This window comes from Poecilia formosa, unplaced genomic scaffold (assembly GCF_000485575.1).
Source record: "Poecilia formosa unplaced genomic scaffold, Poecilia_formosa-5.1.2 Scaffold51, whole genome shotgun sequence".
In the NCBI taxonomy this organism is placed as follows: domain Eukaryota; kingdom Metazoa; phylum Chordata; class Actinopteri; order Cyprinodontiformes; family Poeciliidae; genus Poecilia; species Poecilia formosa.
This window is the reverse complement of record NW_006799990.1, coordinates 182,395-197,276: the sequence shown is the minus strand read 5'-3', so window position 1 is coordinate 197,276 and position 14,882 is coordinate 182,395. Positions and strand designations below refer to the sequence as shown.

The following is a 14,882-nucleotide window of genomic DNA, read 5'->3' as shown; positions in this document are numbered from 1 at the left end:
TCCTCTTAGGCCTTCTAACGAGCCATCATTTGATCCAGGTGCGTTAAAATCGGGAAGGGAACTAAACCATGCATGATGCCGGACCTCGAGGACCGACTTTGGGCACCCCTGATCTATACCCACCGTCAGCAGTCCGCATCAACACTTTCATATAAACATTAATGATTTGTACACAAACTGAAGCATTCACCCCTCAAATTTAAACAGGTGATATATGATGTATTTCCATTCGAAGCCTCTTCTTGTACGACTGAAAACCACCTCGGCTGTAAACAGCGCAAATGCGCTGCGGGGGTGTGCCAACAGATTGAAGTTTCTCACCGTTATCAGAGACGTCTAAAGTCCCCACACACGAAACGCGAGGGAAGAGCTCCTGGATCACGGCGGCACCCGCCGACCTCAGCTGTGGGGAGAAACAAAAAGTGGAGCGGAGCATGATGGGAGGCTTAACTGAGAAAGATCACGAGTGGATTCATGCAAGCAGAAGAGGGCTGGCGGACGATACCTCACAGCCGCTGATGTCCAGGTGAAGGTCGGAGATGTGAGGGTTGTTGGACAAACCCAGGAAGAGAGCTCTGAAAGAAAACACGAGAAAAAAGAAAAGGGTGAAAAAACAGAGACGAAAATAACAATGGCGGAAAATGTGTGCGGAAGAGGTGAGAACGCTGATAAGAAATGAAGAGAACAGGTCATTAAGAAAAGAGAAAACTGCAAAAAAAAAAAAAAATTTAAAGAATAAAGATTCCTCCTCAACATAAATCCAATCTTGAATCTCCTCCCTCCGAGAATCTGAATGGGATCAGCACCCTGGTGCATCTTGTTGCATATTTTGCCGTGCACACCTAAACGTTTTAGAGCCTTCTTAAAAGATTAGAGAAAAGTAGCTTAGAAAGAAGTGTTGCTTCAAAAAGCTTTCAATATTTATTAAGGCCAAGCAGCCAGTTGTAATGGGACATAAAAAATTATGCAAACGCACAAACTCAGCTGGATGCGTCAGCACAGCAGGAGCATGCAGGAAATTTATCTTCCTGTGAAAAAAAAAAAGAAAAGTAAGAATGATGCACCAGAAGGTGGTAAGCAGTAAAAAAAAGTCTGTTCCATTTTGGCTGGCATCCATCATGCAGCATGCAGCTCTCTGTTTGCTGCCAATTTTGCTTTGTTTTTTCTGTTATTGATTGTGGGTTTTTTTTATTTTTGTTGTTGTTTTTTGGCTCTTGCTTGTTAACACCAGGCTTGTGCACCTTACAGGGGCAACTGGAAATTCACTGCGCTCCCTTTATCCCTGTTGGAGAAATTCTCTCTGTTTTTGGCCACTGTGGTTTCAATAGCAGATCTCCTGAAGCTGCCGAGAACAGAGTCCAGTCGGCCAGGAAGCTTCGGTCCGGACCGTCTGATTGAAGTCCAGTCCACATGAACGTGTCAGTCGACTGGATCTACTGTAGAAGAAAACGTTGGAAGACTAATGCACAGATGGCGAGGGTGCAAACAACCCTCTGCACGCATGTGCTATTTTAGTCTGCAAACCTAAAACAATATGCAAAGAAAAAAAAAATCATCCACAGAAAGGAATGAAGATTAGTTTCAATGGTATAAAAATCTGAAGGCAGTCGACAGTCGATCTTTTAGGTCTCTATAAAGGCTCCCTCAGTCTAAATAATGCAGATATGAATACAAATTGAGAAAAAAAAATCCAGAGATGTGGAAGAGTATTTGCTCACTTTGGTTTGTGTTGTTTTTACTTTTTGGACACTTAAATCACACCTAATTTATTACCAAACAAAGACAATTTAATAACCAAATGAGAACTTAGAAAGAAAAAAAAAAGCTATCCAAACCAATAACGCCCTTTATTAAACCAAGTTATTAACCACATTTTTTGGCTCAGTTTTACTCCAAGGCGTCACTTCGAAAGTTTGACAACATGAAATAGGCTACCAAAAGTCTCAAAAAGCAAGAAGTCCTGATGTGAAAGAAAGGCATGCACAGACATAAAAATAAAAAAGATCATAAATAAATGTTTTATGAAGAAAACAATTCCTAATTCAGAGAAATAAAAAAAAAAAGTCTACTTATGGAGAAGTAAAAGAGAAAATCAAAAAGACATCAAATTGATTACATACGTAAAGAAAAATCCAAAATTACAAAAGTAAATGAGTAAATAAAAGCTCAATACCTAACGTGAAACATTAAAGCAGAGATTAAAATTTCTGACATTGTAACACACTAATTATTACCTAAATTAATCGTTTTTATGACTGCCGCCATCACCACTGCTACTTTTGTATTTGAGTTCTCACTCCGGCTTTAGACGTCGTCAATGTTCTCCTCAAGGCTTTTCACCAACAGCGCCTTCCAGCATCGTAGGTGGGTATATTTTTAGCAGGAGCGGCTCCGTGCAATGACAACAAACATGTTCTGACATTTCTACCAACCTTGACTGACAAACAGGTGGATCTGTCAAGACTGCTGAGGGATTTATTCAAGATGAGAGTGATGGATTCAATTAGATTTAGTTGTTTAGTTGCTAGGAGAGCTAATTCAGACTCTTCTTTTGAGGCTAATAGCATGTTGTAGTCTTTTTTTGTTCTTGTTTTTCTTTGTTTGTTTGCTTGACAATTTTGATTTTCTTTCCCAAGATGATGTCACCCATGAACTCATCTGATCAAATAACACTTTAATTCAAAAGTAGCGAGTCATGTTCTTCTTAAAAGAAGAAGAGGTTATAAGACCATGTCCCTAATCTTGCGTCTTATTTTTACAACACTCAAAACTATGTGCAGTGAAACTTCTGCATGCACACATTGCAAAAAACACAAAATCTTACCAAGTACTTCTGATCTAATATCAAGTGCAAATATCTCAGTACACTTGGAAAAAGACAAACTAACTTACAAGTAATTTTTAGCAAAAAATGGAGGATTATTTTAAGTAAATAATTCCTTAATATTGATGAAAAAGTACTAGTTCCATTGGCAGATTATTTCACTTATATAACAAGACATTTCCCCATGTTACAAGTTAATTTTTCTGCCAATGAAACTAAACAGGTTTCATTGGCAGAAATATTCATCAATATTAAGGAATTATTTACTTAAAATAGTTATCCATTTCTTGCTAAAAATTACTTGTAAGTTTTTTTTTTCCTAGTTTAAGTGTACTAAGATATCTGCAATAGAAACTAGACCAAAAGTAATTGGTAAGATTTTGTGTTTTTGCAGTGCGGAGTTTAAGGATCACAACCACCTACGAAAAGTTAGAATTCACCGACACGCGAGACCCCTTATAGGAACGCCTGTACCTGCTTTTTGCAAGAGTTCAAACACCAACGATACCTTAACATGTATTAATATGCACAGTGGGAACCTTCTCAGAATGACCATGGAAGCTAACAAGCTAACACATTCCTTATTTTTGTTTTTGGGACGCCAACCAGCGTCAAGAAAAATCAATGACGCTCTTGGATTTGCTGCTTTGTGTACGTCAGCCAATAGCATGTAAAGTAGCATTTCGCTAACATACTTCAGCTTCTCAAGCAGCCACGTTCTTTCGAATATTATATGCTCTTTAAAAATAAAAAAAAAACACAAACGGGCAAATTTTCCACAAATAATCTGTAGTTACATTCCACAAGAAAATAAAAAAATCAGAAAGAGCTGAATCTGCAAATACAGAAACACAAAATCAAGTTTGCTGAAATGTTACTTTTCTCACTTTTGATGCATTCAATGAAGAGAAAAAAAATCCTGATTTGTCAGTCACCACCGGTAAGAACTGTTGGCGAGAAAACCGGCTGATAACGACCACCGCCTGACTGATATGCATTTTTTAAAACTACTTAGATATTTACTGTATGGGATCAAAACTGCTTGTATTGCAGTTTATTATTTTTTTGCCAACTAAGTAGATGCCTCTTGTTCAAAGACATTCCAAATGAGGAGATTCAATTACCAAGTGGCTGTCACAGGTGGTGAAACATTAGTCAGAGCAACACAGTCAGCAGAATGTTCCCAATACAGGCAGAACAGGAACACCACACACAATCAGTATGTTATATGTACATGATTAAAACAGAGGATATGGTCATATAACGAACAAGTGTTACATATCAGACATTATTTTTGTTATTTTTAACACTAAATCTTAATTGTGAGTTCAGCTCAGGGTACAGTTACCCTCACATGAACAGCATTAGATCCCATATCACACAAATCTCCATCTGCTGACTGCAGGGGCCCCGATTTACTGCTGGGTAATTAGAGCTGTGTGAAGTAGCAGAAATATGATCATTAAAGTGGTGTGTAAGTTCATTCACACAAACTCAGAGTTATATTTCTAACCCCCATTATTTAATAATTCAAAAATGCATCTTTCTCATTTCTTCAACACTGAGCTTTTGAACTTGTACAAAACGCAAGTTTAAAGGCACTATGGCTCTCCATGCAGGGCGCCAAGAATTATGGGATTCCCCAAACATTCAAAATATTTAAAAATAATTTTTAAAAAAAACTAGTGTTCACGTGCTTACAGTTGGAGAGTGGACAGTCCTTTTGTTGCGCAGACTATAAACTCTTTGAGAACATACAAAGGGTTAGTGATGCTGACGCTGCGTAAGTGGTAAATTAAAGGGTCATTGCAAACTAAAGGGGTAAGTAAAACGGTCTGGAATATGCTTGATCATGTATAGTTCAAAAATACTAAATATCTAAACTGGTCAAATATCATTTGGATTGTTCTACACTGAAGAGAGATTCTTTAAAATACCAATAGAGATTCACAAAAGCCTTAAGGTATTTGTGCAAGTACAAAAAAAATGGGAAAAAACAAAACAAAAAACAAAACATAGTCTCATAGTCATCTTTAAGATGACTATGAGAACTGGAGATGCACCTTTCCAGCATCAATATCCGTCTTGGTCGTGATACTGAAAAAACATTAAATGTGCCAGATCCATACAGGCAGATCTATTCAGTCTAATTCTATGCTTTGTGCTCTGAGTAACATCATGCTTTATTTTTTATGCTACATTTCACTTAGATTCCTAATTGCACTTTCTAACCCATCTGACAGAAGGTTTGCTGAAGTTTTAATTTTATGTGTTTAGTCAACCTTTTGGTTTTTTGTCTTTATTATTTATTCAACATTGGCTGTTACACTCTTAGCTGAACTGACTAAACAAAATAAAGTTGTTTTTACATGACTGACCAAGTGTGTGTGAAGTTATTGATGTAACTAACGTGTGCTGGATTGGTGCAGGGTTATTAAATTAATTTGTAATTCAGTATATTTATATTTGTATTTAAAAGAAAGAAACGTTTTAAGTCAATTCAGCACTCAGATTTAGTATCAGTTTTGGTCGATACTAAATCTGAGATATCTAAATTAGTATCAGTTGTAAAAAAAAATAGAACCATGTCATACAGATTACTCAAAGTTGGACTTCTTAATGTTATCATAGATGCTTTAAAACACTTTTGAATTAGTGAAACTTGAGTATTGGAGATTTTTTAGTTTCTCCAAAATATCATCTGTCGATAAATACAAACTAATGCTATTTTTAGTTCAGAATATCTTCAATTAAATTTTTTTTGGTTGTGAGTTTGTGAGTTAGGTGACAGAAGAAAAGCACTCAGATAGGTTGCCTTTCGTGGAAGAACCGCCACAGCTGAGAGCTCTTTTTTCCCCCCTCAGGCAGTGGGAGCAGCTACAGGATGGTATTCCTTAAACTGTAAATTTTTGGTGAAATAAATAATATATAAATGAAATAAAATCCTATACTTAGATGCAAGAAGTTGTAATCAAAGTGCTTGGATTGCAAGAGTGTCCCAGGCAGCAATTTCTTTTACTTGTGAGTTCAGCGAGAGGTGAGAGGCTGGTGGAATGTGTGTGTGTGTGTGTGTGTGTGTGTGCGTGTGTGTGTCTGTGACATTCAGCATAAAAAGTAAAGAGAGATGAACAGCACTGCACAAGGGTTATCAATAAGAGATAACATTACCATTATGGATGTTAAACATCCTGTCCATGCATCAACTGGGCAGAAAAACAGCTTCTTCACCGTCTTTAAAGAATCCACATTCATGTCAGTGAAAAGGTGTTTGTGTCAGTTCAAAGTGCCTCTGTGATTTTGGGAGTCTCCCTCTCATTTTTTTCGGTGCCACACTGAAGCTTTCTTGATATTTTTCTGCTGGCGTTTTTGCATCTGATAGTCTAGTAGACTGGGCTTGATTGGGGACCAAAATGCCAACATTTAATACATTTTCAGCTGGTACAGTTTGCTTTCACACTGCACTGTGTCAAACGATCCAGTGGAGTGTCAGCGGATTTTAGCGGGTGTAGGGTTTCTCTTCTGTCTTCGGTGAAACATCGTGTCGTTACTCCAGCTAGTGGAAGACTTGCGGGTTTGTTTTGGTTGTATTTAAAACCAAAACAAGCAAAGTGAACAATAGTGCACTGCAACTAGATGACAAATTTACTGAATGAGACTTTTCTAGTGATTTATAGAGAACCACTGGTTTTTCTCAGGACTTAAGGAACAAATCCACCCACAAAATCTTTGGAGAATTAAACACCTATTTTAATACTTCAAACAACAAATACACCTTTAATAAGTATTACACACAGTGAGCACCATCTTAGCACGACCACAGAAGCTAACATATACAGGTTTCTTTATCTCCGCGATCATCAACCAATCATTGCCAAGCAAAAGAAGGCTGCTTCTGGATTGGCTGCTTTGCCAACTACAGCCAATAGTGTGTCAAGGAGCACTGCGTCAAGGTATTACAGCTTGTCTAGCTGCAGTTTGTGTTGAATATTTTAGATATGCCCTATTAAAAAAAAAAAAAAGTCAATAGGTGGATTTTCCACAAATAATTTGGGGTCAAGTTCCATAAAAACATCCACAAACAGGCGAATATGTGAATAACTAAACCACTAAAAGGTGGAAGTCCGCTGTAATTACAAGGGAATAAGCTACTTCTCTGGCTATGGAAACCCAAACAGGTCATTTTATGGAAGCAGTCGGGTTTAGTTCAAGCAGCAGTCCTTGTTGAGAACTGGAACAGTTTTAGTAGAAAATCCCCTTTATTCTACAGCGTGTTTCCACTCAGTCTTTATCTCCCCTGGGCTCAGGAACAATGCTCTGCAGACATTAACTAGAGATCGTTTGAATACAAAAGGCTAAAAAAAAATAAAGAAAAGCTTCCTCTGTGTGTATTCTGAGGGATCTGCATCAATAGGCTGACTAAAACCGTGATTTACACTTGCAAGGTGTACGGTACCTATGTTTTATAGAAATCTAATTTTGTAGCTACTTCACTTTAAACTTTAATGCGACTATTTTTATAAATGATCTTAACACGCCGCTTTACTGACAATACTGCTTTACTGCCTTCATTAGAACAGAGTCTGGCAGGGATGCTGATTTATGCATCACTTGAAAAGCGACAGACCTTTAAAAGGTATTCATTTATTTTTTTACAGGTCACTTTGTCTGTAAAACCGGCTTTTAAACTGAACACGTTCGTTCGAAATTCAATTAAAAACGATTCGAGAATTAATTAATTACAGCCGCTTTGTCCAGCCTATAGATGTCACTTGCAACAAAGTCTGGCTGGCAGACTTTTGAGAGAGGCCGCTGAAGCCCACGTCTCACCTCAGAGAATCCGGTGGGACCTTCATGGAGGCCAGGCTGACGTGGGTCAGGCTGAAGGCTGAGCTGAAGAACTGGCGGAAAGTCGGCAGAGAGTCTCTCCCTCTCCTGGGAAGGGAAGGCACAACAGAGCAGAAAAAAAACAGAAAGAAAGAGACGTTTAAATAGAGAGAGACGGATCACAGCCAGCCAGACACGACAGTACATAAAAAGTGCTTAGACGAGAACAAGAACAGATGGAAGACTGAACGAGAAACAGAGAGAGAACGACATAAGGAAGAGGAGGGGGGGGCAAAAAAAGCTTATAAAGAGCGACAGAAAGCGTTCAGCAGATGAGCAGGGAGGAAATGTGGCTGTGCTAAAGCAGACAGACGCCGGCGGAGACATTTAGGTCAGTATTACATCCAGGAGGCGCTATATAGTACTGGGTCTTGGCATTTATTACTGCCACCACCTTAAAAGGTAAGAATAACAAATCAGCCAACCATCTGCTTGGCAAATACAGTAAATTAGCCTGTCAACAGGGGACAGAGAGAGAGAGAGAGAGGGAGAAAGAGCTGGTTCGGATGTGTTTAGCACTCGTCACGGCAACTGATCTGCCACTTCTGCTTCCCGCAGTACGGGTAATTCACCCCATCGGTGGATGGGGGAAAAAAGGGTTTCTTGGGAACGCAGGGTGAAGTGATGAGCGGCAGAGGAAAGATGGAGTTGGTTTTTTTCAGGAAATGATCACCTGCTTCATCTTTTTTTTTCTTCATGAAGCTGGTATTTTGAAAAGATGCCTTTTCCTGTCTGTTCATCCTGAGTTCATCTATTACAGCGAGGTTAATCAGAAATACCCGGCCTGCAGCCACAGCTGTAATATCACCTGAACCTTGGATATGGATTGTCAAGCTGCACTCTGCTCTCCTCTTTGATTGCTGAGCCAATTTTAAAAAAAAAATAAAAAATTCCCCACGTCTTCATGCATTTGCCACAGCTGATGCGTGGATATGAAAGCGGTAATGTAACGTATTAGGAATAAAATGACGAATCATTCTGCCTTCCCGGTCCCTGGCTCAGTTCAGAACATTTCATGCTCCGTGCTCACCCCGCACACCCACCCCCACTCGTCCCGTCCTTGTGTATGTCGTGACCCAATGCTTTATGATGATTAGGAGTCAAAATTAGAACAATCAGAGCTTGACTGATAGCATGCCAACTTGGGCTTTAGGGATAATGAAAGATTACAAGCTTCAATGGATTTTGTTTTGGATTGTGTTTCGTTTTATTTTATTTTTTTCCATTTCCACAGGCTGTAGGTTCACGCGCACACACACACACACACACACACACACACACACACACACACACACAGGATATTACTAGAATGAAGGATCATTATTTTCACTATAACTCTTTAGGAATCCTCCCATCTTCAGCCTGCGACAGATAAAAACTTTGTTATCTTGTAATAATACTGAATAAAAGCATCTTGTGGTTATTGGGAAAAAAAAGTAGGATTAATTAGGTTGCAATGCCTTGAATTGTTTAGACAAATAAACATCTTTCATTTTGTACAAATAGAAATCTGAAAAGTGTGGCGTGAATTTCCATTTAGTCCCCCGATTCAAAATGAATTAATTTTTTTGTACATTGTTTCCAAATCAGCTCAAACTGTGTTGAACGTATTTGCATTCACAACAGTTGTGCTTATTCCAACTCAATCAAGCTCTCGTTTGTTTGAGGAGGTGTGAAAGCCTAACTGGACGCTCCAAAAAGGTGAACTCTGGTCTGCATAAAAACCTAGGTCTCCGTTTGGTGGAAGTGAACTCAGGTGTGGTTCAAATACACATGTGGATGGCCAAGGCAGCTCCAAATGCAAGAAGTGGACTTTAGCGCAGGGCCTGCTGGGTAAATACAACCAAAACAAAAACACTAGCGCTAGTGGGAGAAACACCTTCCAGTCTTTTGACAGAGAAAAAAAGAAAAGTCCTACAAGCTCTAAAATCTGACGCCGCTCCAATGTTGTTAACATTTGGTGAAGAAGAAAGCAGCACTTGGCAGCTGTGTTTTCATAAGCCATAAAATTACACAACTTGAAATCATAAAAATAAATTTGCTTCATGTAAACATATCAATTTTGAAAACAAAACAAAAACAAATCAACAGAAAGTAGGAGGAGGAATTGGAGATTGTGCTTCTGCTTCTGGCTCCACCAGAGCTCTCACAGCAAGGCACAGTTCATAACAATTTTGTGTCATTCAAATGTGTTGAATCCATGGCTCTTCTGTAAGATCACAGACTACAATTTCCCCAACACGATGCATATGATCCAAATATAAGGTCCGCCTGAAAAATGTCTGCTCTGATGGCTGACAGATGATGGTTGAAATATTAATATGTGTTTATATTCGTCATTTTTAATGACTCATCACGTGAACAAGTTCATTCACATTTAATTGTCATTTCATTTCCTAGTGGAAATTTGGAAATTCCCTAATTGTAAAATTGTGGGGGGTTTTTTTTACCACCTCAGCAAAAGATAGACAAAGATTTGCACACATTTGTAACGGAAACGCAGCTGTTGTCTTCTTCAGAGGTTTTCTTATCGTTTCCTTCATCGGTTCTTGGTGCAGCGCCACCACAGGCGAGGAGGTGAACAGGTTTTTCAAAAGGTTTGGTTCATTTGACAGGAGAGCAGTATGAACGCAAATTGAAAATCTAACAAATGCTGCAATTTTGGTCCCCAGTCAGACTGAGTCTACTGGATCATCAGGGGTGAAATGAAAACACCCTGACAGAATTTCCTCAAACCTGCATAAAAGCTATGCATCATCTTCCTTACGCTTGACAATTCTGAACCACTTTGTCTCGATTCTTGTCCCAATGATCCTGGTAAAATCCAGATAATGGCTGTAAACTGACAAAACACGAAATCCTCTAGCATATTCACCCTGCAGAGATAAAAGCATGTTAACTTGGCACGGCGATAAAAGTGAATAAACGAGGCACGAGATAAAGACGGAGAAAATGGAGAGCAAATGAAGTTATGCAGGCTAAAAATGGAAAAGGTCAATAGAGAAAAGGAAGACAGAGCCATCGAGATAGCTACGAGGGGAGAAGCAGGGGAGCCGCATTACAGCCGCAGTTAGAGCGATAACCTCCCTCTCTTCTTTTTTTCGGTTCATTTCTAACGATTAGCATACAGCTTGTCGAGTCTCCACAGATACACAACGGCTTGTGTCGCCCGGGCAGATACGGTGTCGCCGTCTCTCTCGCGCTACGCTCCCCGGAGAGCTTTATCAGCAACTCTGAGCCACAAGTACGTGTGTGCGTGTGTGTGTATGTGGGTGTGTGTAGCAGCATCTACACAGGCGGCTTCATTGTCTCTCGAAAGCGGAGGAGACACGTGTACGTGTGCGGCGGACAGCAGAGGTGATCCATGCCCGGGTTTCGTATTCATGAGAATCAGCGGCCCCGGCCGTTCCTTATCGGCCCCGTTCAGCCTCGCGGTTCCATGCTGTCACGGCAACACCGGGGCCACCTTACCGGAAGCGTGGATTAAAACGCCAGAGGACCAGCGGGAGGTGGGAGGGAGGAACTACGGACAGGAGGAGGGAGGGAAGAGCTGGGAAAGATGATGAAAGGTGGATGGGGCAGAGGAAAAAAAGAAAAAAAAAAGAGTGGTGAGGAGACATAAAAGAGATCCAGCAGATGCAAAGACAGAACAAACACACACACAAAAATGCATTCATGGGACCCTGGGGCCTGCAACAATAATAATTCCCCATCTAAAATTAGTCTCATTTTTCACCAACTTCTCCCACTCTGTAATTCTGTAATGCAATATGCTGAGCAGGGAAGCTCCCGGGCCCCTGGGGGACGCGGTCTGTCGAGAGCCGGAACCGCTCCAGCCTTCCAGCAAAGGTAAACAGAGAGACACGCACACAGTTAAAAAAAAAAGAAAAGAAAAAAAACAAAAAAAAAACTTGTGGGCATCCAAACGAGCGCCTGACAGATTGAAAACTTGTTGGCAAACAGAGACGTGTGCATGGGCGAAAAAAAACCACCAACACATTCTGCAAACACATATGCGGGAAGAGAAGAACGAATCAACGGAAGAGGAGAAAATCAGCGTAGGTCCCAGACAAAACATTAATATAGCTGAGGGAAAAAAAAAGATCTCTTAAAAGTCTCCTGAGTTGTTTTTTTTTTTCCTTCTTTTTTTTAAAAAAAAGATAAACAAAGAAAGATATCTGATGCCCACCTGTGAGAGAAGGAGTTCTTGGACAGATTCAGGTAGGAGAGGTCGGCGCAGCAGCCTCGCAGCAGGGCCCCGAATAGCTGCCAGGAGAGAGACAGATCAATACCAGAGCTCTGTTCACAACTGTTCGGCGATCGTGTTGCACAACAGTTATTTTAGCCGTGCAGAGAATGCCAGAGCGCAGACTGAAGGACATCGAAAAGCAAAAGCATCACAGGTGAGACAAAAATCATCCGGTGAGAAGCGTTTGCGATTTATTTCTGACATGCATTTCTACGCTTTTTCATCAAATTGTAGAAAGTTTCCAAGTTTTAATTTCAGTAAGGTAAAAAAGCAGTTTCTATATACATTAGAAATGACTGTCGGCATACATACTTTGACCACTGAATAATAAGAAAAACAACTTTTTAGTTCCAAGAAAAACACATGGCTTGGTTCGAGAAAACCAAGAGGGGATTCTGGATCAAGTATGCTTTGTTTCCACATGAGTAAAGGCCATGAGACTTCTTATAATTAATTACTGTTTGCTTTTCAACTCGCCTTTCAATTAACCTCAGGAGAACCCTCTGAACTTATCTGGTGACATTCTGAGGCAGACCAAATCCACCGCCGTCAACGACTGGTCCCAAAGCGCCAAAGTACTTCAAAATAAAAAACACAAAACAAAAGAAACAAGCGACGACTGAAAGGAGCAACCACAGCTATAATTAAATGAAGAATAAACCAGCTTAATAGAAAAGACTGAGCTATGGCAGAGTTTTCCTTCTTCTCCTATATTTTAGAATTTCATTACTGAGCTTGTATAGTTCTGACTCACTTTAAGATGTTTGTTGAAATAAATAAGAGTAATCCTTTAGCTGCGTTTCAGAAACAAATACGGGACATAAAACATGTGAAAACGGTGTTGCATTAATTGTATTAATAATTTAAAAGAATTAAAGAAGAAATTTAAAAAGAAGTTTATGTATACAGTAACCAACATACAGAAAACTTTGCTCTTTGCCGTTAACTTCTGTAAAAACATGACTGAGCAATGATGAGCAGCTTTTTCCAATTTTTCGACTGGTGTTTTTACAACTTAAAGATGTTCGTTTTTGGTCTTTCATGGCTTTGAGGTTGGAAGCCCTCCTTACCATCGCCCTAATCTTTAGCTCCTTTCATAGAGTTTTATTCAGATTCTGGTCTGCACAACTTTAACATCGTTTCCTTGGAGAGGAAGCATGTAGACAAAAATGAAAAGACTGCTTTAAGCCTAAATCTGCCAGGTGTTTGAATTAAATTATTCATTACTGTATCCCACTAAACATAAAGAAACATAAAACTCAGTGGTTGTTGTCCTAAAACTAAAAGACAGTGACACAAAATTCAACAACGCAGCCGATACTCCTTCGTCTATTAACTTTACACACGTCGGTCAGGGAAGGGCCGAATCTGGTCCAGGAGCCATAAAAGTTTAGGTTCAAGAAACAGATTAGCTTTAGAGCTGCAGCTAGTCAGAACTCAGTCCACAAAAAAGTCTCGTTTTTGTTTTCAGATGTGTTGCAGATGTTTAGGTGAAGGCTCTTTTATAAATCTTTCAAACGGCTTTAAGTAATTATTTACACAAGAGCTCAATTTATGGGGGAACAAAGTGAAATCTCTTCGGCGAAGCACGAAGAGATTAAAATTAAAAATTTAAAATTGTCCTGAAGCAGGAAGGGTAAAACTATTTTATGAACACAGAGGCGAAAGTTTTAAGCTTTACCTATGCCGGAGACTCTTATTTTGAAAAGAAAGGGAAGGAAAGAAAGCAGATTTTGATTTGTCAGATTTGGCTAACAAAGACAGATTGGGAAAGCTGACAACAACGTTTATTAGAATAGCAGCATTCACTGTACCACACTCTTAGTTGTAAATAAACATCTAACTCAAAAATCAGGGTTTCCAAAACAGCAATTGCATACTACAACTAAGAGTGACGTTTTTTTTATTTTTATTTTTTTTTTTTTATTAAAAATCTCTCAACCTTGTCAGAAGTCTGATTTGTCTGAACTCCACTCTGACACGTTGCTTGCTGTAAACATAGTATCGCTTTAATTGATGTAGAAGACGCTGTAAGAGAGCAATCTGCTGCAGTGGGGGTTGCACAATATCCGGTAAATATTTTACTGCGACACCATCGCTGTAAATTTTAACGGCAAAATTAATTCCACAAAAGATAATATTCCTGACATTCTCCTTTATTCCCAATTACACAATGACCTCACTGGTCTCTGTGTGCTTTTAGCATCACAGCTGTAAAAGCACAGACGAGTCCATCCAACGTACCAAATACATTATAGATGAATAAAATCTTTCACAATTGCAATGTGCCTCACAGAAATGATGCTATGATAGAGCTGCATGTTTAAGCTACAACACAGGATTCTCTTATTTTTGTTCATTACTTCACACAGTTACAAATCACGCTGCACTTTTTACTAGATGCTTATATTAAATACCATGTGTGAATTCGATTATGAGTTATGACTTTTGACACTATTTGCACTACTTATGAACCTTGAAATTTCGCGTTGGGAACAAATAAAATCATTTGATTTGGACTGAATTGAATTCTCATTGTTTTCACTGCAAAAACACAAAATCTTACCAAGTATTTCTGGGATAGTTTCTGGTGTAAATATATTAGTACACTTGAAATAAGACAAAACCAACTAATAGATTGCGTTTCAGCAGGATATAGGAGATTGTTTTAAATCAATAATCCCTTAATATTGATGAAAAATTACTACTTTTATTGGCAGATTAGTTCACTTATAACATGTAAAAGAATATCTCGTCATAAAAGTGAAATAATCTGCCAAAGGGACTAGAACTTTTTCCTCCTCAATATTAAGAAATTAACTCCTACTTCTTTCTGAAAAGTTACTTGTGAGTTAATTTTGTCTTATTTCAACCGTACTGAGAAATGTGCACTAGAAACTTGACCAAAAATATTTGGTAAGATAT

General features: G+C 39.0%; 1 protein-coding gene across 1 annotated transcript in view; it reads right to left on the bottom strand.

Annotated features, from left to right (window-relative positions):
* LOC103138444 (leucine-rich repeat-containing protein 16B-like) overlaps nucleotides 1–14,882 on the bottom strand; it is a 116,812-nt gene that overhangs the window by 37,921 nt on the left and 64,009 nt on the right. The window contains exons 15-18 of the mRNA XM_016671783.1: nucleotides 11,898–11,974; nucleotides 7,652–7,756; nucleotides 506–575; nucleotides 206–403 (exon numbers count right to left, since the gene is read on the bottom strand). Coding sequence (XP_016527269.1) covers nucleotides 206–403; nucleotides 506–575; nucleotides 7,652–7,756; nucleotides 11,898–11,974 — 450 coding nt within the window. The remainder of the gene's footprint in view (nucleotides 1–205; nucleotides 404–505; nucleotides 576–7,651; nucleotides 7,757–11,897; nucleotides 11,975–14,882) is intronic.